Source organism: Nerophis ophidion, linkage group LG01 (assembly GCF_033978795.1).
Source record: "Nerophis ophidion isolate RoL-2023_Sa linkage group LG01, RoL_Noph_v1.0, whole genome shotgun sequence".
In the NCBI taxonomy this organism is placed as follows: Eukaryota; Metazoa; Chordata; class Actinopteri; order Syngnathiformes; family Syngnathidae; genus Nerophis; species Nerophis ophidion.
The window spans coordinates 10,132,854-10,158,869 of record NC_084611.1 but is presented as its reverse complement, the minus strand read 5'-3'; the positions used below and the strand labels follow the sequence as shown (position 1 = coordinate 10,158,869).

The 26,016-nt window shown below is 37.8% G+C and overlaps 1 protein-coding gene across 6 annotated transcripts in view; it reads right to left on the bottom strand.

Moving 5' to 3' along the window:
* Positions 1-4,914: 4,914 nt before the first annotated feature.
* Positions 4,915-26,016, bottom strand: part of slc4a4a (solute carrier family 4 member 4a) — a 245,522-nt gene continuing 224,420 nt past the window's right edge. For all 6 annotated transcript variants that reach the window (XM_061895893.1, XM_061895903.1, XM_061895921.1 and 3 more), the window contains 2 exons: positions 23,586-23,665; positions 4,915-5,486 (listed from right to left, as the gene is read on the bottom strand). In XM_061895893.1, coding sequence (XP_061751877.1) covers positions 5,378-5,486; positions 23,586-23,665 — 189 coding nt within the window. In that variant the 3' untranslated portion in view covers positions 4,915-5,377. The remainder of the gene's footprint in view (positions 5,487-23,585; positions 23,666-26,016) is intronic.

Genomic DNA, 26,016 nt, shown 5'->3' with positions numbered 1-26,016 from the left:
TGTTTTCTCTGTGAGAGTGCCGCCTAAATTAGGGAAACAGGAAACTTTCCTTACAAGAGATCATGGTGTAATTGTAGTTATTTTACATCTCGTATGTGTAACTTGAGACTAAAATATATCCTTCTGACATTATATTGGAAATATCAAATGTATTACATTTGGCGATGAGTTTTGCCTGTGAGAGTGTCGCCTAAATTAGGGAGACAGGACACCTTCCTACAAGAGATCACTGTCTAATTTATTTTTTTTACATCTCATATGTGTAACTTGAGACTAAAATATATCCTTCAGACATTATATTGGAAATGTCCAATGTTTTACATTTGGCGATGAGTTTTCTCTGTGAGAGTGCCGCCTAAATTAGGGAAACAGGACACTTTCTTTACAAGAGATCACGGTCTAATTTTATTTTTTTTACATCTCGTATGTGTAACTTGAGACACACATTATATTGGAAATGTCAAATGTATTACATTTGGTGGTGAGTTTTCTCTGTGAGCGTGCCGCCTAAATTAGGGAAACAGGACACTTTTCTACAAGAGATCACTGTCTAATTTATTTTTTTACATCTCATATGTGTAATTTGAGACTAAAATATATCCTTCAGACATTATATTGGAAATGTCCAATATTTTACATTTGGCGATGAGTTTTCTCTGTGAGAGTGCCGCCTAAATTAGGGAAACAGGACACTTTCTTTAAAAGAGACCATGGTCTAATTTTATTTCTTTTACATCTCGTATTTGTAAATTGAGACTAAAATATATCCTTCAGACATTATATTGGAAATATCAAATGTATTACATTTGGCGATGAGTTTTCCCTGTGAGAGTGTCGCCTAAATTAGGGAGACAGGACACTTTCCTACAAGAGATCACTGTCTAATTTATTTTTTTTACATCTCATATGTGTAACTTGAGACTAAAATATACCATTCAGACAATATATTGGAAATGTCAAATGTTTTACATTTGGCGATGCTGTTTTCTTTGTGAGAGTGCCGCCTAAATTAGGGAGACAGGACACTTTCCTTACAAGAGATCATGGTCTAATTGTATTTATTATACATCTCGTATGTGTAACTTGAGACTAAATGATATCCTTCAGGCCTTATATTTGTAATGTCAAATGTTTTACATTTGGCGATGTGTTTTCTCTGTGAGAGTGCCGTCTAAATTAGGGAGACAGGACACTTTCCTTAGAAGAGATCATGGTCTAATTGTATTTATTTTACATCTCGTATGTGTAACTTGGGACTAAAATATATCCTTCAAGCATTATATTGGAAATGTCAAATGTCTTACATTTGGCGATGAGTTTTCTCTGTGAGAGTGCCGCCTAAATTAGGGAGACAGGACACTTTCTTTACAAGAGATCATGGTCTAATTGTATTTATTTTACATCTCGTATGTGTAACTTGGGACTAAATAATATCCTTCAGGCCTTATATTTGAAATTTCAAATGTTTTACATTTGGCGATGTGTTTTCTCTGTGAGAGTGCCACCTAAATTAGGGAAACAGGACATTTTCCTTAGAAGAGATCACGGTCTAATTTTATTTTTGTACATCTCGTATTTGTAACTTGAGACTAAAATATCTCTATCAGACATTTTATTAGAGATGTTAAATGTATTGAATTTGGTAGAGTATCGCCTAAATTAGAGACACGGAATAATTTTCTTTTGAGGGACCTGAAGATAGCATTTAGGAGAGTTGTATTCTTCTCAAACAGCTCATAATTTTAATTCAAGATTAAGGATATCCTTCAAATAATTTAGCGTCACTCGGAAGATGTCAAATGTACGACAGGTGGTGAAGCGTCGCCTAAATTAGAGACACAGGACACTTCATTACAGGGGATCAAAAATAGTGTTTAAGAAAGATGTATCATTTTTCAACAAACTTAGCACTGAAAGAAAGTCTTCAAATGGTTAAATGTCAGTCTAGAGATGTTAGATGTGCAAAATTTAGTAGAGTTGCGCCTAAATTGGAGATGCAGGACACTTTTCTTCTTAGGGATTAAAAGTCTTCAAAAGATTGTTATGTTGGTGTATATCAAATTTTTTGGGGGGGGGTTTCTTAAATAAAAATGTGCCCTTTTATTAGTTGAGATATAATTTGTATAGATATAATTGGTTGAATCGTGCCTAAATCTGAGACACAGGACACATTTCTTTTTGGGGACTAACAGTCTTTAAAAAGGTTGCTATCTTGGTGTATATCTAATATTTAGAGAGCGTTTCTTTTTTCCATTATTGTTGCCTTTTCATTGTTAATCGTAAATCTGGATAGAATTGGTAGAATAATGCCTAAATTAGAGACACAAAACACATGTATTTCCTGGTACCAAACCTACTAAAAAATAAATGATTGCACTTTGTTAAAACATGTTATATTTTGAGACATACCTGAGGTTTTGAATAACTAAAAGTTAACATTGGAATCGTGTAGCATGATATCATAGATGTAAAATCTGAATTATAATATATTATTATTATTATTATTTTATTATATGGATTAAAGCTACTTTAATAAATTACTGTCTTTACAAGATTCTTTTTTTTTGGAGTTTTAAGACAAACATTTTATCATCACTAGATGTGAAAACGCGTGAATTGTAGTCGAGTGTAAGACACTTTTCTTTACGGTAGACCAGAACCAAAGTTTATGAGATTTTATTCTTCAGAAAAATGTGGTATTTTGAGCGTCGTATGGATAAAATGGAGCCTTACAATTATTTGTCGTCACAGAGTGTTGCCTAGATTAGTGACACAGGACACTCCTCTTCAAAGACTTTGTAACTACTGTGCTTTAGTTGTGATATTTTGCAAGTTTGATGACTTGAAATTAGCCTTAGAATCACTAAATGCTGCCCGAGATTATGATATGTCAATCAGTAAAATCTGTTGCAGTTTTTCCTAAAATTAGTGACACAGGACACTTTTATTTACGTGGACCAAAGCTATCTTAAGATAATGTTTTTTTTTTCATATATACGCATATATATTTGTGTAATTCATTAAATAAAAGGTATCCATAAAAACCTTTTGCTTCAGATGTCATTGCTGAAAAGTTGTGTAGAGTGTCGCCAAAATTACAGAAACAGGACACTTTTCTTTCCAGGGACAAAAGCTTCTTCTGTGCATTGAACTAACATACTTAAATGAAATTCAAGCTTTAAAGAATGGTATTATATTTATGTATCTTACATTTGGAGGGGGGGAAAAAATGTTTGGCTACCCTTTGTAGGTGTCAAAACTTTATAGAGTTCTGCCTAAATAAATGACACAGGACATTTCTTCTCCCAAGCACCCAATCTACTGTCTTTTAGATGTAACACTTTTGAAGTTTTTCTGATTCTAAATTGTACCTGGGAGTGTTCCATCCATCCATCTTCTTCCGCTTGTCCGAGGTTGGGTGTTAAATCAATTAAATCTGGTATCGCTGCCTAAATTAGGGACACAGGACATTTTTGTTTGAGAGTACATAGGCTAATTTAATGTAAGATACTGTGTTATTATCTTTCAGATATGTGATTTGGAGAGCTTCAGGTAGCCATGTATAATTTTTCAGTCATAGCTGCAAAAATTGTGTAGAGTGCCGCCCAAATTATTGACGCAGGACATTTTTTTAATGGACAAAAGCTACGTTTGAAAATTATATTTTTGTATTTTGTTTTATAGTGAGGTTTATGTAGCCAAGAGAGTGACGGTGGCAGTTCGGTCAGAATGGGATGGTTAGCATGTTGGCTTAGCATGTGGACTAGAAACAGAGAAACAGGGAGGAGATCAACTTCTAGCGTAACCTAATTTTTCTGGTCTAAAATATGACTTATTATTATTATTACTACTATTATTATACCAATTGTCGAATAATAGGCAAACACTGTGCTGGGGGAGGGGAAAAATGTGAGAATACTTAAAAAAATAAACTAATCTTTAGTTGTTTGTTACATGTATACATATACTGTATATATATATATATATATATATATATATATATATATATATATATATATATATATATATGTATATATACATATATACAAACAGTATATGTATATACGTGTGTAAATAGACACATGTATATGTATATATTCGTATATACATACAGTATATGTATATATACATATATACACACACATATAATACAGTATATAAGGATATATATACACATATAATAAGTGTGTGTACATATATGTATATATATATATGTGTATATATATATATATATATACACATATATATATACACACACACATATATACACATGTATTTAAAGACAATTACATATATTATGTGTGTGTGTATATATATATATGTATATATATATATATATGTATGTATTAACATACATATATGTATATACATACATGCATATATATACATACATATATATACATATATATGCATGTATATATATATACACACACACATATATACACATGTATTTAAAGACACATACATATATTATGTGTGTGTGTATATATATATATATATATATATATATGTATATATATGTATATATATATATATATATGTATGTATATATATATATATATGTATATATTAACATACATATATATGTATATACATACATTTATATACATACATGCATATATATATACATACATACATATACACATATTTATACATACATATGCATATATATATATATATGTATATATATATGCATATATATATATATATGTGTGTGTGGGTTTATATACATACATATATACACATACACATATATATATATATGCATATATAATTTATATATGCATATATATATATATATATATATATATATATATAAGCCTCTTATAAGCCACTTGGGTAACATTTATTTTAATCTAATAGTTGAGGAAAATCAGACGTACGGCAGAAGAAAAAAATGATACGAAGTACAAGTTATCGGCACACAAAGCAAAGTAGAATTATTTGTTCTTGAAAAACAAAGCAAAAAAATAATCGGTTGTTTCAATTTAAACGAGTAACAAAAGCTGTGAATATGAGAAAAATTAGGAGCAAAATCAATACGAATAAATTCTAAAAACGCCATATTTTCTGCACGTCCAACATGTCGCCACGTGCTAAAGAGGTAGCGCTACGGCAACTTTTCCTGCTACAGGAAAATGTGACCCAGATTGTACCGTAGAAAAGTGGAGCTAGAGGACAAAAAAAAAAAGATGCATGCCGTGCATGGTGGAGAATAAAAAGATCATGTGTTGATTGATTGATTGGTTGATTAATTGATTGATTGATTTGGAGATTTTCTTGTTTTTACAAAAATAAAAATTGGAGTGAATAAATGACACACAGAAAAAAAAAATAGTGGTCTTTAGGCCGGGGCCGCCCTCCGGATTTGGGGCACCTACAAAGAGGTTTCGGATCCTCGGCTCCTCCAGTAGAAGGGATGAGCGTCGTCTGGGTCCATGTCGATTCTAATCTGAGGCACAGGCTTCAGAGGACGCATCTCTGGGCTGAAACACAAGCAGGACCCTTTCAGACAATCAAGGACTTTAGTGGGAACTGTTTGTGCTTGGAACTGAGCAGAACACCACCACGTCTTGAAAGGAAAGGCAACCTATATACTCTTAGTACACATACTCTTAAAGGTAATCTATATACATCTGTAAGTGCAAGTTAAAACTCTACTATCCAAAGCCAAAAGCCATTTATCAACAACACCCAGAAACGCAGCCGGCTTCACTGGGCCCGAGCTCATCTGAAATAGACTGATGCAAAGTGGAAAAGTGTTTTGTGGTCTGACAAATCCATCGGCTGGGGACATCACTGCGCTGCTGATCCGCCTCCGCTTGGGATGGTTTCCTGCTGGCTCCGCTGTGAACGGGACTCTCGCTGCTGTGTTGGATCCGCTTTGGACTGGACTCTCGCGACTGGGTTGGATCCATTATGGATTGAACTTTCACAGTATCATGTTAGACCCGCTCGACATCCATTGCTTTCCTCCTCTCCAAGGTTCTCATAGTCATCATTGTCACCGACGTCCCACTGGGTGTGAGTTTTCCTTGCCCTTATGTGGGCCTACCGAGGATGTCGTAGTGGTTTGTGCAGCCCTTTGAGACACAAGTGATTTAGGGCTATATAAGTAAACATTGATTGATTGATTGAAATTGTTTTTGGAAACTGTGGACGTTGTGGCCTTTGGACTAAAGAGGAAAAGAACCATCCGGACTGTGTAAAAGCCAGCATGTGTGATGGTATGGGGGTGCATTAGTGTCCAAGGCATGGGTAACTTACACATCTGTGAAAGGTACATACAGGTTTTGGGGCAACATATGTTACCATCCAAGCAACGTTATCATGGACGCCCCTGCTTATTTCAGCAAGACAATGCCAAGCCATGTGGTACAACAGCATGGCTTTGACTTGCTTTTTTGAGTTAGGTTTCCAAAAATATCAAAGCGCTCCTGTCATATAGATGATATTTGACTAGCTTTTTCGAATTAGTTCCCCAAAAAGAGCAAAGCGCTCCTGTCGTTTAGATGATCTTTGACTGGCTTTTTTCGAATTAGGTTTCCAAAAATATCAAAGCGCTCCTGTCGTATAAATGATTTCTGACTTCTTTTTTTTTTCAAATTAGCTCCCCGAAAATATCCAAGCGCTCCTGTCATATAGACAATCTTTGACTAGCTTTTTCCAATTAGGTTCCCCAAAAACAGCAAAGCGCTCCTGTCATTTAGACAATCTTTGATCAAAGATCAAAATGCACCTAATGTACAGACGATCTTTGACCAGTTTTTTCAAATTAGTTCCCCAAAAACAGGAAAGCGGTCTTGTCGTATAGACGATCTTTGACTGGCTTTTTCGAATAAGGTTTCCAAAAGTATCAAAGCGCTCCTGTCATAAAGACGATCTATGACTAGCTTTTTCGAATTAGGTCCCCAAAAACAGCAAAGCACTCCTGTCATATAGGCAATCTTTGACTATTTTGAATGAGGTCCCCAAAAACTTCAAAGCACTCCTGTCATTAAGATGATCTTTGACTGGCTTTTTCGAATTGGGTTTCCAAAAACATCAAAGCGCTCCTATGATGTAGATAATCTTTGACTAGCTTTTTGGAATTAGGTCCCTAAAAACATCAAAACCCTCCTGTCATTTAGACGATCTTTGACCAGCTTTTTTGAATTAGGTCCTCAAAAATATCAATGTGCTCTAATATACAGACAATCTTTGACTAGTTTTTTTCAAATCAGTTCCCCAAAAATATCAAAGCACTCCTGTCATATAGACGATCTTTGACTGGCTTTTTCGAATTAAGTCCTCAAAAATGTCAAAGGGCTCCTGTCAAATAGACGATCTTTGACTAGTTGTTTCGAATTAGTTCCCCAAAAACAACAAAGCGCTCCTGTCTTATAGACGAACTTTGACTAGCTTTTTCAAATTAGGTCCCCAAAAACATCAAAGTGCTCCTGTTATATAGACGATCTTTGACTAGCGTTTTCGATTGAGGTACCCAAAAATATCAAAGTGCACCTATAGGAGAGATGATCTTTGACAAATTTTTTTCAAATTAGGTCCTCAAAAACATCAAATCCCTCCTGTCATATGGATGATCTTTGACTAGCTTTTTCGAATTAGGTCCCGAAAAACATCAAAGCGCTCCTGTCAAACAGACGATCTTTGAATAGCGTTTTCGATTGAGGTACCCAAAAATATCAAAGTGCACCTATAGAAGAGATGATCTTTGACAATTTTTTTTCAAATTAGGTCCTCAAAAACATCAAAGCACTCCTGTCAAATGGATGATCTTTGACTAGCTTTTTCGAATGAGGTTCCCATAAATATCAAAGCGCTCCTGATGTACAGACGATCTTTGACTAGCTTTTTCGAATTAGGTCCCTAAAAACATCAAAGCTCTCCTCTCATATAGACGATCTTTGACCAGCTTTTTCGAATTAGGTCCCCAAAAACATCAAAGCTCTACTGTCATATAGACGATTTTTGACTAGCTTTTTCGATTGAGGTACCCAAAAATATCAAAGTGCACTTATAGTACAGATGATCTTTGACAAGTTTTTTCAAATTAGGTCCTCAAAAATATCAAAGCACTCCTGTCAAATGGACGATTTTGACTAGCTTTTTCGAATAAGGTTCCCATAAACATCAAAGCTCTCCTATTATACAGACGATCTTTGACTAGCTATTTCGAATTAGGTCCCTAAAAACCTCAAAGCCCTCCTGTCTTATAGACGATCTTTGACTAGCTTTTTCGAATTAAGTCCCCAAAAACATCAAAGCTCTCCTGTCATATAGACGATCTTTGAATAGCGTTTTCGATTGAGGTACCCAAAAATATCAAAGTGCACCTATAGGAGAGATGATCTTTGACAATTTTTTTTCGAATTAGGTCCTCAAAAATATCAAAGCACTCCTGTCAAATGGATGATCTTTGACTAGCTTTTTCGAATGAGGTTCCCATAAATATCAAAGCTCTCCTATTATACAGACGATCTTTCACTAGCTATTTCGAATTAGGTCCCCAAAAACATCAAAGCCCTCTTGTCATATAGACGATCTTTGACTAGCTGTTTCGATTGAGGTACCCAGAAATATCAAAGTGCACCTATAGTACGGATGATCTTTGACAAGTTTTTTCGAATTAGGTCCTCAAAAATATCAAAGCACTCCCGTCAAATGGCCGATCTTTGACTAGCTTTTTCGAATGAGGTTCCCATCAATATCAAAGCGCTCCTAAAGTACAGATGATCTTTGACTAGCTTTTTCGAATTAGGTCCCCAAAAACACCAAAGCCCTCCTGTCATATAGACGATCTTTTGACTAGCTTTTTCGATTGATATACCCAAAAATATCAAAGTGCACCTATATTACAGATGATCTTTGACAAGTTTTTTCGAATTAGGTCCTCAAAAATATCAAAGCACTCCTGTCAAATGGACGATCTTTGACTAGCATAAATATCAAAGCGCTCCTAATGTACAGACGATCTTTAAATAGGTTTTTCGAATTAGGTCCTCAAAAATATCAAAGCACTCCTGTCAAATGGACGATCTTTGACTAGCTTTTTCGATTGACGTACCCAAAAATATCAAAGTGCACCTATAGTACGGATGATCTTTGACGAGTTTTTTCGAATTAGGTCCTCAGAAATATCAAAGCCCTCCTGTCAAATGGACGATCTTTGACTAGCTTTTCCGAATGAGGTTCCCATAAATATCAAAGCGCTCCTAATGTACAGACGATCTTTGACTAGCTTTTTCGAATTAGGTCCCCAAAAACATCAAAGCTCTCCTGTCATATAGACGATCTTTGACTAGCTTTTTCGAATTAGGTTCCCAAAAACATCAAAGCGCTCCTGTCATTTAGAAGAACTTCGATGAGCTTTTTCGAATTAGGTCCCTAAAAACATCACAGCTCTCCTGTCATATAGACGATCTTTGACTAGCTTTTTCGAATGAGGTTCCCATAAATATCAAAGCTCTCCTATTATACAGACGATCTTTCACTAGCTATTTCGAATTAGGTCCCCAAAAACATCAGAGCCCTCCTGTCATATAGACGATCTTTCACTAGCTATTTCGAATTAGGTCCCCAAAAACATCAAAGCCCTCCTGTCATATAGACGATCTTTGACTAGCTTTTTCGAATTAGGTCCCTAAAAACATCTAAGTCCTCCTGTCATATAGACGATCTTTGACTAGCTTTTTCGATTGAGGTACCCAAAAATATCAAAGTGCACCTATAGTACAGATGATCTTTGACAAGTTTTTTCGAATTAGGTCCCTAAAAACATCTAAGCCCTCCTGTCATATAGACGATCTTTGACTAGCTTTTTCGATTGAGGTACCCAAAAATATCAAAGTGCACCTATAGTACAGATAATCTTTGACAAGTTTTTTCGAAATCGGTCCTCAAAAATATCAAAGCACTCCTGTCAAATAGACGATCTTTGACTAGCTTTTTCAAATTAGGTCCCCAAAAACATCAAAGCGCTCCTGTCTTATAGACGATTTTTGACCAGCGTTTTCGATTGAGGTACCCAAAAATATCAAAGTGCACCTATAGTACAGATGATCTTTGACAATTTTTTTTCGAATTAGGTCCTCAAAAATATCAAAGCACTCCTGTCAAATGGATGATCTTTGACTAGCTTTTTCGAATGAGGTTCCCATAAATATCAAAGCTCTCCTATTATACAGACGATCTTTCACTAGCTATTTCGAATTAGGTCCCTAAAAACATCAAAGCCCTCCTGTCATATAGACGATCTTTGACTAGCTTTTTCGAATTAGGTCCCTAAAAACATCAAAGCGCTCCTGTCATATAGACGATCTTTGACTAGCTATTTCGAATTAGGTCCCCAAAAACATCAAAGCCCTCCTGTCATATAGACGATCTTTGACTAGCTATTTCGAATTAGGTCCCCAAAAACATCAAAGCCCTCCTGTCATATAGACGATCTTTCACTAGCTATTTCGAATTAGGTCCCCAAAAACATCAAAGCCCTCCTGTCATATAGACGATCTTTGACTAGCTATTTCGAATTAGGTCCCCAAAAACATCAAAGCGCTCCTGTCATATAGACGATCTTTGACTAGCTTTTTCGATTGACGTACCCAAAAATATCAAAGTGCACCTATAGTACAGATGATCTTTGACGAGTTTTTTCGAATTAGGTCCTCAAAAATATCAAAACACTCCTGTCAAATGGACGATCTTTGACTAGCATAAATATCAAAGTGCTCCTAATGTACAGACGATCTTTAAATAGGTTTTTCGAATTAGGTCCCCAAAAACATCAAAGCGCTCCTGTCATATAGACGATCTTTGACTAGCTTTTTCGATTGACGTACCCAAAAATATCAAAGTGCACCTATAGTACGGATGATCTTTGACGAGTTTTTTTGAATTAGGTCCTCAGAAATATCAAAGCCCTCCTGTCAAATGGACGATCTTTGACTAGCTTTTCCGAATGAGGTTCCCATAAATATCAAAGCGCTCCTAATGTACAGTCGATCTTTGACTAGCTATTTCGAATTAGGTTCCCAAAAACATCAAAGCGCTCCTGTCATATAGACGATCTTTGAATAGCGTTTTCGATTGAGGTACCCAAAAATATCAAAGTGCACCTATAGTACAGATGATCTTTGACAATTTTTTTTCGAATTAGGTCCTCAAAAATATCAAAGCACTCCTGTCAAATGGACGATCTTTGACTAGCTTTTTCGAATGAGGTTCCCATCAATATCAAAGCGCTCCTAAAGTACAGATGATCTTTGACTAGCTTTTTCGAATTAGGTCCCCAAAAACATCAAAGCGCTCCTGTCATATAGACGATCTTTTGACTAGCTTTTTCGATTGATACACCCAAAAATATCAAAGTGCACCTATAGTACGGATGATCTTTGACAAGTTTTTTCGAATTAGGTCCTCAAAAATATCAAAACACTCCTGTCAAATGGACGATCTTTGACTAGCATAAATATCAAAGCGCTCCTAATGTACAGACGATCTTTAAATAGGTTTTTCGAATTAGGTCCCCAAAAACATCAAAGCGCTCCTGTCATATAGACGATCTTTGACTAGCTTTTTCGATTGACGTACCCAAAAATATCAAAGTGCACCTATAGTACGGATGATCTTTGACGAGTTTTTTCGAATTAGGTCCTCAGAAATATCAAAGCCCTCCTGTCAAATGGATGATCTTTGACTAGCTTTTCCGAATGAGGTTCCCATAAATATCAAAGCTCTCCTAATGTACAGACGATCTTTCACTAGCTATTTCGAATTAGGTTCCCAAAAACATCAAAGCCCTCTTGTCATATAGACGATCTTTGACTAGCTTTTTCGAATTAAGTCCCCAAAAACATCAAAGCGCTCCTGTCATATAGACGATCTTTGACAAACATCAAAGCTCTCTTGTCATATAGACGATCTTTGACTAGCTTTTTCGAATTAAGTCCCCAAAAACATCAAAGCGCTCCTGTCGTATAGACGATCTTTGACTAGCTTTTTCGATTGATATACCCAAAAATATCAAAGTGCACCTATAGTACAGATGATCTTTGACAAGTTTTTTCGAATTAGGTCCTCGAAAATATCAAAGCACTCCTGTCAAATGGACGATCTTTGACTAGCTTTTTCGAATGAGGTTCCCATAAATATCAAAGCTCTCCTATTATACAGACGATCTTTGACTAGCTATTTCGAATTAGGTCCCTAAAAACCTCAAAGCTCTCCTGTCATATAGACGATCTTTGACTAGTTTTTTCGAATGAGGTTCCCATAAATATCAAAGCTCTCCTATTATACAGACGATCTTTGACTAGCTATTTCGAATTAGGTCCCTAAAAACCTCAAAGCTCTCCTGTCATATAGACGATCTTTGACAAACATCAAAGCTCTCTTGTCATATAGACGATCTTTGACTAGCTTTTTCGAATTAGGTCCCCAAAAACATCAAAGCTCTCCTGTCATATAGACGATCTTTGACTAGCTTTTTCAAATTAGGTCCCCAAAAACATCAAAGCGCTCCTGTCATATAGACGATCTTTGACAAACATCAAAGCTCTCTTGTCATGTACACGATCTTTGACTAGCTTTTTCGAATTAGGTCCCCAAAAACATCAAAGCGCTCCTGTCATATAGACGATCTTTGACTAGCTTTTTCGAATTAGGTCCCCAAAAACATCAAAGCGCTCCTGTCATATAGACGATCTTTGACAAACATCCAAGCTCTCTTGTCATGTAGACGATCTTTGACTAGCTTTTTCGAATTAGGTCCCCAAAAACATCAAAGCTCTCCTGTCATACAGACGATCTTTGACTAACTTTTTCGAATTAAGTCCCCAAAAACATCAAAGCTCTCCTGTCATATAGACGATCTTTGACTAACTTTTTCGAATTAGGTCCCCAAAAACATCAAAGCGCTCCTGTCATATAGACGATCTTTGACAAACATCAAAGCTCTCTTGTCATATAGACGATCTTTGACTAGCTTTTTCGAATTAGGTCCCCAAAAACATCAAAGCTCTCCTGTCATATAGACGATCTTTGACTAACTTTTTCGAATTAGGTCCCCAAAAACATCAAAGCGCTCCTGTCATATAGACGATCTTTGACAAACATCAAAGCTCTCTTGTCATATAGACGATCTTTGACTAGCTTTTTCGAATTAGGTCCCCAAAAACATCAAAGCTCTCCTGTCATATAGACGATCTTTGACTAGCTTTTTCAAATTAGGTCCCCAAAAACATCAAAGCGCTCCTGTCATATAGACGATCTTTGACAAACATCAAAGCTCTCTTGTCATGTAGACGATCTTTGACTAGCTTTTTCGAATTAGGTCCCCAAAAACATCAAAGCGCTCCTGTCATTTAGAAGAACTTCAATGAGCTTTTTTTGCAGTAGATTATTTGAAACAGCAGGGCACTCCTGTCATATTGACAATCTTTGATGAATATTTTTCATTTTAACGTTATGTTTTTGTCCTCGATTAGTGTAAATAAAGGGTTGCCCACAGCCACAATTGCTACTGCTAGGGTTTTTGACCACGGCAGTGATGACCACACACCACAGAGCATCTTCTCCGATGGTGTGTGAGGTCATGTGAGCACAAACAGTTGTGCCGGTGTCTTAGCGGGACGGGATTAGTCGCCATGTCAGCGTGACGTCACCTCATCACGCTCTGCTGGCGAGAGGGATGAGCTGGGGGACGTTTTTGCAGGTGTCCAATGAAGACAGCCCCGACACGCAAAGACGTGTTTATTGGACATGACGGACGTCTCATAAGCGCAGCTGCTTCTTTTTTTTTCCCCCCACAGGTCTCTCCATGGCGAGGCTTTAATCCGCTCTGTGGGACGGAGCAGATGGAGGAGTGCGACCTCCTGCACGAATCTGATGTGGTCATCATCGGAGGTTTGGGGGCGGTCTTGGAGATGCAAGACCCCACCTTGGTGTGAGTAGAGGATGTGCTATCTGACACACATTCTGTGCTTTGACATGATGTGGATTCTTTTACCCCCCCAGTCGGCGATTGCCCATGTGGCCCATAGCTAAAAAAAATGGTGTTTAAAACAGTGGTCCCCAATGGTACCGGGCCGCGGAAGAATTTTTTATAAAAAATTATTAAATCACCATAAAAAACACAATATACACTTACAATTAGAGCAAAAACCACAAAAACCTCCCTTTTTCATGACAAAAACGTCCCTTTTTTATGACAAAGAAGAAAAAAAAAAAAGGACCCCCACATCCCCCGGGCCGCGGGACAAATTATTAAGTGTTGACCAGTCCGCGGGTACAAAAAGGTTAGGGACCACTGGTTTAAAACATTAAATGTTAAAACCACAACAAAATGTTAATTTTCTACAGAAAAATCTCCTATACAAGTGGTCCCCAACCACCGGGCCGCAGCTCGATTGGTACCGGGCTGAAGAAGATTTTTTTTCAAATTATTATCATTATTTATTTATTTTTTTAAATTATTATATCAACATAAAAAACACAATATACACTTACAATTAGAGCAAAAACCACAAAAACCTCCCTTTTTCATGACAAAAACGTCCCTTTTTTATGACAAAGAAGAAGAAAAAAAAAAGGACCCCCTCGTTCCCCCGGGCCGCGGGACAAATTATTAAGCGTTGCCCGGTCCGCAGATACAAAAAGGTTGGGGACCACTGGTTTAAAACATTAAATGTTAAAACCACAACAAAATGTTAATTTTCTACAGAAAAATCTTCTATACAAGTGGTCCCCAACCACCGGGCCGCAGCTCGATTGGTACCGGGCTGAAGAATATTTTTTTTCTAATTATTATTATTATTATTTTTTTTTTAATTATTATTAAATCAACATAAAAAACACAATATACACTTACAATTAGTGCAAAAACCACAAAAACCTCCCTTTTTCATGACAAAAACGTCCCTTTTTTATGACAGAGAAGAAAAAAAAAAAAGGACCTCCCCCGGGCCGCGGGACAAATTATTAAGCGTTGACCGGTCCGCAGATACAAAAAGGTTGGGGACCACTGGTTTACAACATTAAATGTTAAGACCACAACAAAATGTTAATTTTCTACAGAAAAATCTTCTATACAAGTTATCCCCAACCACCGGGCCGCAGCTCGATTGGTACCGGGCTGAAGAAGATTTTTTTTCTAATTATTATCATTATTTATTTATTTTTTAAATTATTAAATCAAAATAAAAAACACAATATACACTTACAATTAGTGCAAAAACCACAAAAAACTCCCTTTTTCATGACAAAAACGTCCCTTTTTTATGACAATGAAGACAAAAAAAAAAAAGGACCTCCCCCGGGCCGCGGGACAAATTATTAAGCGTTGACCGGTCCGTGGCTACAAAAAGGTTAGGGACCACTGGTTTAAAACATTAAATGTTAAAACCACAACAAAATGTTAATTTTCTACAGAAAAATCTTCTATACAAGTGGTCCCCAACCACCGGGCCGCAGCTCGATTGGTACCGGGCTGAAGAAGATTTTTTTTCAAATTATTATCATTATTTATTTATTTTTTTAAATTATTAAATCAGCATAAAAAACACAATATACACTTACAATTAGTGCAAAAACCACAAAAACTTCCCTTTTTCATGACAAAAACGTCCCTTTTTTATGACAAAGAAGAAAGAAAAAAAAAGGACCTCCCCCGGGCCGCGGGACAAATTATTAAGCGTTGACCGGTCCGCGGATACAAAAAGGTTAGGGACCACTGGTTTAAAACATTAAATGTTAAAACCACAACAAAATGTTAATTTTCTACAGAAAAATCTCCTATACAAGTGGTCCCCAACCACCGGGCCGCAGCTCGATTGGTACCGGGCTGAAGAAAATTTTTTTTCTAATTATTATCATTATTTATTTATTTTTTTTAATTATTATATCAACATAAAAAACACAATATACATTTACAATTAGTGCAAAAACCACAAAAACCTCCCTTTTTCATGACAAAAACGTCCCTTTTTTATGACAAAGAAGAAAGAAAAAAAAAGGACCTCCCCCGGGCCGCGGGACAAATTATTAAGCGTTGACCGGTCCGCGGATACAAAAAGGTTGGGGACCACTGGTTTAAAACATTAAATGTTAAAACCACAACAAAATGTTAATTTTCTACAGAAAAATCTTCTATACAAGTGGTCCCCAACCACCGGGCCGCAGCTCGATTGGTACCGGGCTGAAGAAGATTTTTTTTCTAATTATTATCATTATTTATTTATTTTTTTAAATTATTAAATCAACATAAAAAATACAATATACACCTACAATTAGTGCAAAAACCAAAAAAAACTCCCCTTTTCATGACAAAAACGTCCCTTTTTTATGACAAAGAAGAAAAAAAAAAAAGGACCCCCACATCCCCCGGGCCGCGGGACAAATTATTAAGTGTTGACCGGTCCGCGGATACAAAAAGGTTAGGGACCACTGGTTTAAAACATTAAATGTTAAAACCACAACAAAATGTTAATTTTCTACAGAAAAATCTTCTATACAAGTGGTCCCCAACCACCGGGCCGCAGCTCGATTGGTACCGGGCTGAAGAAGATTTTTTTTCTAATTATTATCATTATTTATTTATTTTTTTAAATTATTAAATCAGCATAAAAAACACAATATACACTTACAATTAGTGCAAAAACCACAAAAACTTCCCTTTTTCATGACAAAAACGTCCCTTTTTTATGACAAAGAAGAAAGAAAAAAAAAGGACCTCCCCCGGGCCGCGGGACAAATTATTAAGCGTTGACCGGTCCGCGGATACAAAAAGGTTAGGGACCACTGGTTTAAAACATTAAATGTTAAAACCACAACAAAATGTTAATTTTCTACAGAAAAATCTCCTATACAAGTGGTCCCCAACCACCGGGCCGCAGCTCGATTGGTACCGGGCTGAAGAAAATTTTTTTTCTAATTATTATCATTATTTATTTATTTTTTTTAATTATTATATCAACATAAAAAACACAATATACATTTACAATTAGTGCAAAAACCACAAAAACCTCCCTTTTTCATGACAAAAACGTCCCTTTTTTATGACAAAGAAGAAAGAAAAAAAAAGGACCTCCCCCGGGCCGCGGGACAAATTATTAAGCGTTGACCGGTCCGCGGATACAAAAAGGTTGGGGACCACTGGTTTAAAACATTAAATGTTAAAACCACAACAAAATGTTAATTTTCTACAGAAAAATCTTCTATACAAGTGGTCCCCAACCACCGGGCCGCAGCTCGATTGGTACCGGGCTGAAGAAGATTTTTTTTCTAATTATTATCATTATTTATTTATTTTTTTAAATTATTAAATCAACATAAAAAATACAATATACACCTACAATTAGTGCAAAAACCAAAAAAAACTCCCCTTTTCATGACAAAAACGTCCCTTTTTTATGACAAAGAAGAAAAAAAAAAAAGGACCCCCACATCCCCCGGGCCGCGGGACAAATTATTAAGTGTTGACCGGTCCGCGGATACAAAAAGGTTAGGGACCACTGGTTTAAAACATTAAATGTTAAAACCACAACAAAATGTTAATTTTCTACAGAAAAATCTTCTATACAAGTGGTCCCCAACCACCGGGCCGCAGCTCGATTGGTACCGGGCTGAAGAAGATTTTTTTTCTAATTATTATCATTATTTATTTATTTTTTTAAATTATTAAATCAGCATAAAAAACACAATATACACTTACAATTAGTGCAAAAACCACAAAAACTTCCCTTTTTCATGACAAAAACGTCCCTTTTTTATGACAAAGAAGAAAGAAAAAAAAAGGACCTCCCCCGGGCCGCGGGACAAATTATTAAGCGTTGACCGGTCCGCGGATACAAAAAGGTTAGGGACCACTGGTTTAAAACATTAAATGTTAAAACCACAACAAAATGTTAATTTTCTACAGAAAAATCTCCTATACAAGTGGTCCCCAACCACCGGGCCGCAGCTCGATTGGTACCGGGCTGAAGAAAAATTTTTTTCTAATTATTATCATTATTTATTTATTTTTTTTAATTATTATATCAACATAAAAAACACAATATACATTTACAATTAGTGCAAAAACCACAAAAACCTCCCTTTTTCATGACAAAAACGTCCCTTTTTTATGACAAAGAAGAAAGAAAAAAAAAGGACCTCCCCCGGGCCGCGGGACAAATTATTAAGCGTTGACCGGTCCGCGGATACAAAAAGGTTGGGGACCACTGGTTTAAAACATTAAATGTTAAAACCACAACAAAATGTTAATTTTCTACAGAAAAATCTTCTATACAAGTGGTCCCCAACCACCGGGCCGCAGCTCGATTGGTACCGGGCTGAAGAAGATTTTTTTTCTAATTATTATCATTATTTATTTATTTTTTTAAATTATTAAATCAACATAAAAAATACAATATACACCTACAATTAGTGCAAAAACCAAAAAAAACTCCCCTTTTCATGACAAAAACGTCCCTTTTTTATGACAAAGAAGAAAAAAAAAAAAGGACCCCCACATCCCCCGGGCCGCGGGACAAATTATTAAGTGTTGACCGGTCCGCGGATACAAAAAGGTTAGGGACCACTGGTTTAAAACATTAAATGTTAAAACCACAACAAAATGTTAATTTTCTACAGAAAAATCTTCTATACAAGTGGTCCCCAACCACCGGGCCGCATCTCGATTGGTACCGGGCTGAAGACGATTTTTTTTCTAATTATTATCATTATTTATTTATTTTTTTAAATTATTATACCAACATAAAAAACACAATATACATTTACAATTAGTGCAAAAACCACAAAAACCTCCCTTTTTCATGACAAAAACGTCCCTTTTTTATGACAAAGAAGAAAAAAAAAAAAGGACCCCCCCCTCCCCCGGGCCACGGGACAAATGATTAAGCATTGACCGGTCCGCGGATACAAAAAGGTTAGGGACCAAGGCTTTAAAACATTAAATGTTAAAACCACAACAAAATGTTAATTTTCTACAGAAAAATCTTCTATACAAGTGGTCCCCAACCACCGGGCCGCAGCTGAAGAAGATTTTTATTCTAATTATTATCATTATTTATTTATTTTTTTAAATTATTAAATCAACATAAAAAAAACAAGCTACACTTAGAACCTTCCTTTTTAATGCCCAAAAAAAAAAAAAATTGCGTATAATCATTAACGTTAGAATTTGATGCCAGCAACACGTGACAAAGAAGTTGGGAAAGGTGGCAATAAATACTGATAAAGTTGAGGAATGCTCATCAAACACTTATTTGGAACATCCCACAGGCGTGCAGGCTAATTGGGAACAGGTGGGTGCCATGATTGGGTATAAAAACAGCTTTCCAAAAAATGCTCAGTCTTTCACAAGAAAGGACGGGGTGAGGTACACCCCTTTGTCCACAACTGCGTGAGCAAATAGTCAAACAATTTAAGAACAACTTTTCTCAAATTTAGGGATTTCAACATCTACGGTCCATAACACCATCAAAAGGTTCAGAGAATCTGGAGAAATCACTCCACGTAAGCGGCATGGCCGGAAACTCACATTGAATGACTGTGACTTTCGCTCCCACAGATGGCACTGTATCAAAAACCGACATCAATCTTTAAAGGATATCACCACATCGGCTCAGGAACATTTCAGAAAACCACTGTAACTAAATACAGTTGGTCGCTACATCTGTAAGTGCAAGTTAAAGCTCGACTTTGCAAAGTGAAAGCCATTTATCAACAACATCCAGAAACGCCGCCGGCTTCTCTGGCCCCGAGATCATCTAAGATGGACTGATGCAAAGTGGAAAAGTGTTCTGTGGTCTGACGAGTCCACATTTCAAATTGTTTTTGGAAATATTCGACATCGTGTCATCCGGACCGAAGGGGAAGCGACTGTTATCGACGCAGAGTTGAAAAGCCAGCATGTGTGATGGTATGGGGGTGCATTAGTGCCCAAGGCATTGGGTAATTTACACATCTGTGAAGGCACCATAAATGCTGAAAGGTACATACAGGTTTTGGAACAACATATGCTGCCATTTAAGCAACGTTATCATGGACGCCCCTGCTTATTTCAGCGAAACAATGCCAAGCCACGTGTTAGAACAGCGTGGCTTCATAGTAAAAGACTGCGGGTACTTTCCTGGCCCGCCTGCAGTCCAGACCTGTCTCCCGTCGAAAATGTGTGGCGCATTATGAAGCGTAAAATATTCCAAGCAATGTTTTTATTCATATGTTTACATGCAATCGTTAACTATATAAAGACATTTATAAACACACCAGCAACTCGTAGTTTGGCTAGCATTGCTAACGCTAACAAGCTGGCTCTATCGGTGTGTTTTTACCAACTGCGAAGATCGTTATGAGCAAAATCTTCACGTAATTGTGTCACTATTTATGAGTTTTGTACTTGAATATGTCTTCCCTTTTACTGTTTCTAAAACCATGCTAAGAATGTGTCATTACGCAACACTGCTATTTACTATTACTAGGATTAACACTTACAGTGTATTACCGTACAAAGTATATTACACTACAGTTACATTGTGTTACTGAATGACAGTAACAGTATCACTGTGATTAACACTTACAGTACAATAGTTAAAGTATATTCTACTACAGTAGAGCTTTTTCGTTTCGGGCTCCAGTACTCTGGAATGCCCTCCCGGTAACAGTTCGAGATGCTACCGCAGTAGAAGCATTTAAAACTCATTTGTGTACTCTGGCTTTTAAATAGACCTCCTTTTTAGACCAGTTGATCTGCCGTTTCTTTCCTTTTTCTCCTATGTCCCACTCTCCCTTGTGGAGGGGGTCCAGGTCCGATCCGGTGGCCATGTACTGCTTGCCTGTGTATCGGCTGGGGACATCTCTGCGCTGCTGATCCGCCTCCGCTTGGGATGGTTTCCTGCTGGCTCCGCTGTGAACGGGACTCTCGCTGCTGTGTTGGATCCGCTTTGGACTGGACTCTCGCGACTGTGTTGGATCCATTATGGATTGAACTTTCACAGTATTATGTTAGACCCGCTCGACATCCATTGCTTTCCTCCTCTCCAAGGTTCTTAGTCATCATTGTCACCAACGTCCCACTGGGTGTGAGTTTTCCTTGCCCTTATGTGGGCCTACCGAGGATGTCGTAGTGGTTTGTGCAGCCCTTTGAGACACTAGTGATTTAGGGCTATATAAGTAAACATTGATTGATTGATTGATATTATGAAAAAATGACAGGGAGGAAGGCGAGAAACACTTTTTATTTCCACAGACTTCCGCGCCGTCCCTTCCGTCAAAACTCTAAAGGCCGACTGCACATTTCCTGTATTCACAATAAAAGCCCTGCTTCACGCTGCCTGCGCTAACAAAATAAGAGTCTCGGAAAGCATGTGCACGCCAGCTTTTCTGAGGGATCGCTTGTGCACGCCAGTTTTCCGAGACTCCGTATTTAGTTAGCGCAGGCAGCATGAAGCAGGGCTTTTATTGTGAAGATAGGAAATGTGCAGTCGGCCTTTAGAGTTTTGACGGAAGGTACGGCGCGAGAGTCTGTTGAAAATAAAAACGTGTTTCTCGCCTTCCTCTCGGTCATATTTTCATAATAATGATCTTGCAGCAGCCAGCGTCATCTCACAAGACCCTCCGGTACCGTGAATGTCATTTAAGTCACGTCTTGGTGAAAATTGATGATCACTAATTTTTAGGTCTATTTTTTTTAAAAAGCCTGGCTGGAGATGGACTGACACACCCCCCGCGGTCGACTGGTAGCTCGCGATCGACGTAATGGGCACCCCTGATCTAACACAATTTCCCAACTCATATGGAAACGGGGTTTCCATATGAGTTGGAATACGGTATTAGCTTTCACTGTTATGCTGATGACACCCAACTCTACATGCCCCCAAAGCTGACCAACACGCCGGATTGTAGTCAGTTGGAAGCGTGTCTTAATGAAATTAAACAATGGATGTCCGCTAACTTTTTGCAACTTAATGCCAAAAAAACGGAAATGCTGATTATCGGTCCTGCTAGACACCGACCTCTATTTAATAATACAACTTTAACATTTGACAACCAAATAATAAAACAAGGTGACTCTGTAAAAAATCTGGGTATTATCTTCGACCCAACTCTCTCCTTTGAGTCACACATTAAAAGCGTTACTAAAACGGCCTTCTTTCATCTCCGTAATATCGCAAAAATTCGCTCCATTTTGTCCACTAAAGACGCTGAGATCATTATCCATGCGTTTGTTACGTCTCGCCTCGATTACTGTAACGTATTATTTTCGGGTCTCCCCATGTCTAGCATTAAAAGATTACAGTTGGTACAAAATGCGGCTGCTAGACTTTTGACAAGAACAAGAAAGTTTGATCACATTACACCTGTACTGGCTCACCTGCACTGGCTTCCTGTGCACTTTAAGGTTTTACTACTTACGTATAAAATACTACACGGTCTAGCTCCAGCCTATCTTGCCGATTGTATTGTACCATATGTCCCGGCAAGAAATCTGCGTTCAAAAGACTCCGGCTTATTAGTGATTCCTAGAGCCCAAAAAAAGTCTGCGGGCTATAGAGCGTTTTCCGTTCGGGCTCCAGTACTCTGGAATGCCCTCCCGGTAACAGTTCGAGGTGCTACCTCAGTAGAAGCAAAAGTAAAACACATCTGTATACTCTAGCCTTTAAATAGACCTCCTTTTTAGACCAGTTGATCTGCCGCTTCTTTTCTTTCTCCTATGTCCCCCCCTCCCTTGTGGAGGGGGTCCGGTCCGATGACCATGGATGAAGTACTGGCTGTCCAGAGTCGAGACCCAGGATGGACCGCTCGTCGGTACCCAGGATGGACCGCTCGCCTGTATCGGTTGGGGACATCTCTACGCTGCTGATCCGCTTGAGATGGTTTCCTGTGGACGGGACTCTCGCTGCTGTCTTGGATCTGCTTGAACTGAACTCTCGCGGCTGTGTTGGAGCCACTATGGATTGAACTTTCACAGTATTATGTTAGACCCGCTCGACATCCATTGCTTTCGGTCCCCTAGAGGGCGGGGGGGTTGCCCACATCTGAGGTCCTCTCCAAGGTTTCTCATAGTCAGCATTGTCACTGGCGTCCCACTGGATGTGAATTCTCCCTGCCCACTGGGTGTGAGTTTTCCTTGCCCTTTTGTGGGTTCTTCCGAGGATGTTGTAGTCGTAATGATTTGTGCAGTCCTTTGAGACATTTGTGATTTGGGGCTATATAAATAAACATTGATTGATTGATACAGCAAAGTTGATATGCAATACAATGCCAGTCAATGCTGTCAAACACAATTAGGACTGCAGAAAAGATCTTTGATGTCCACCCCCCCCCTATCCAGCACTTATTCCTGTCCGGGGTCAGGAGCCGTCACACCCTGGTCAGAAACTGTTCAAACTCCTTCCTCCTGACTGACTCATGCTTTTGGCTTTTGCTCTGAAACTGCACCCTTATCAGCCTTGCACTTATTACTTATTAGTTCATCCTTAATATTTACTGCTTACGTGGAACAAAGACATTCCTTGTGTGGCCAATAAAGAGTTCTCTGGTCGTGATTGTGATGTGTAAGATGGATGACGGAGTGAATCTCTCACCTGGACAAGCAGTTGGCCTTGTAGTAGCGGAGCTGCTCAGCACGAGGTGTGTCGCTCAAGAAAGGAAGGGGACTTCTCCGCTGCGGAGGCAAGGTGAAAAGTTCATTAATATTCACGACTTCGCTGAAAAAAAAAAGCTCCTTCAAGCTTGTGAAATACTCACTGGACGTATCATTGGGTACACATGCACAGTCCAAACCAGTGTGAAACATTCAGTCAATCAATTTATTTATATAGCCCTAAATCGCAAGTGTCTCAAAGGGCTGCACAAGCCACAACGACATCCTCGGTTCAGATCCCAGGTCAGGGTAAGGAAAAACTCAACCCAGTGGGATGACAATGAGAAACTTTGGAGAGGACAGCAGATGTGGTATGTTAGATCCACTTTGAACTGGACGTTCACAATATTATGTTAGACCCACTATGGACTGGACTTTCACAATATTATGTTACACCCACTATGGACTGGACTTTGACAATATTATGTAGGATCCACTATGGACTGGACTTTAAGAATATTAAGCTAGATCCACTATGGACTGGACTTTCACAATATTATGTTAGATCCACTATGGACTGGACTCTGACTATTATGTTAGATCCACTATGGACTGGACTCTCACTATTAAGTTAGATACACTATGGACTGGACTTTCACAATATTATGTTAGATCCACTATGGACTGGACTTTCACAATATTATGTTAGACCCACTATGGACTGGACTTTCACAATATTATGTTAGACCCACTATGGACTGTACTCTCACTATTATGTTAGACCCACTATGGACTGGACTTTGACAATATTATGTAGGATCCACTATGGACTGGACTTTAACAATATTAGGCTAGATCCACTATGGACTGGATTTTCACAGTATTATGTTAGATCCACTATGGACTGGACTTTCACAATATTATGTTAGACCGACTATGGACTGGACTTTCACAATATTATGTTAGATCCACTATGGACTGGACTCTCACTATTATGTTAGAACCACTATGGACTGGACTTTGACAATATTATGTAGGATCCGCTATGGTCTGGACTTTAACAATATTAGGCTAGGTCCACTATGGACTGGATTTTCACAGTATTATGTTAAATCCACTATGGACTGGACTCTCACTATTATGTTAGACCCACTATGGACTGGACTTTGACAATATTATGTAGGATCCACTATGGACTGGACTTTAACAATATTAGGCTAGATCCACTATGGACTGGACTTTAAGAATATTAAGCTGGATCCACTATGGACTGGACTTTCACAATATTATGTTAGATCCACTATGGACTGGACTCTCACTATTATGTTAGATCCACTATGGACTGGACTCTCACTATTAAGTTAGATCCACTATGGGCTGGACTTTCACAATATTATGTTAGATCCACTTTGAACTGGACTTTCACAATATTATGTTAGATCCACTATGGACTGGACTTTCACAATATTATGTTAGACCCACTATGGACTGGACTTTCACACTATTATGTTAGATCCACTATGGACTGTACTCTCACTATTATGTTAGACCCACTATGGACTGGACTTTGACAATATTATGTAGGATCCACTATGGACTGGACTTTAACAATATTAGGCTAGATCCACTATGGACTGGATTTTCAAGGTATTATGTTAGATCCACTATGGACTGGACTTTCACAATATTATGTTAAATCTACTTTGGTCTGGACTTTCACTCTTATGTTAGACCCAATATGGACTGGACTTTCACAATATTATGTTAGATCCACTATGGACTGGACTTTCACAATATTATGTTAGACCCACTATGGACTGGACTTTCACACTATTATGTTAGATCCACTATGGACTGTACTCTCACTATTATGTTAGACCCACTATGGACTGGACTTTGACAATATTATGTAGGATCCACTATGGACTGGACTTTAACAATATTAGGCTAGATCCACTATGGACTGGATTTTCACAGTATTATGTTAGATCCACTATGGACTGGACTTTCACAATATTATGTTAGACCGACTATGGACTGGACTTTCACAATATTATGTTAGATCCACTATGGACTGGACTCTCACTATTATGTTAAAACCACTATGGACTGGACTTTGACAATATTATGTAGGATCCGCTATGGTCTGGACTTTAACAATATTAGGCTAGGTCCACTATGGACTGGATTTTCACAGTATTATGTTAAATCCACTATGGACTGGACTCTCACTATTATGTTAGACCCACTATGGACTGGACTTTGACAATATTATGTAGGATCCACTATGGACTGGACTTTAACAATATTAGGCTAGATCCACTATGGACTGGATTTTCACAGTATTATGTTAGATCCACTATGGACTGGACTTTCACAATATTATGTTGAATCCACTTTGGTCTGGACTTTCACTCTTATGTTAGACCCAC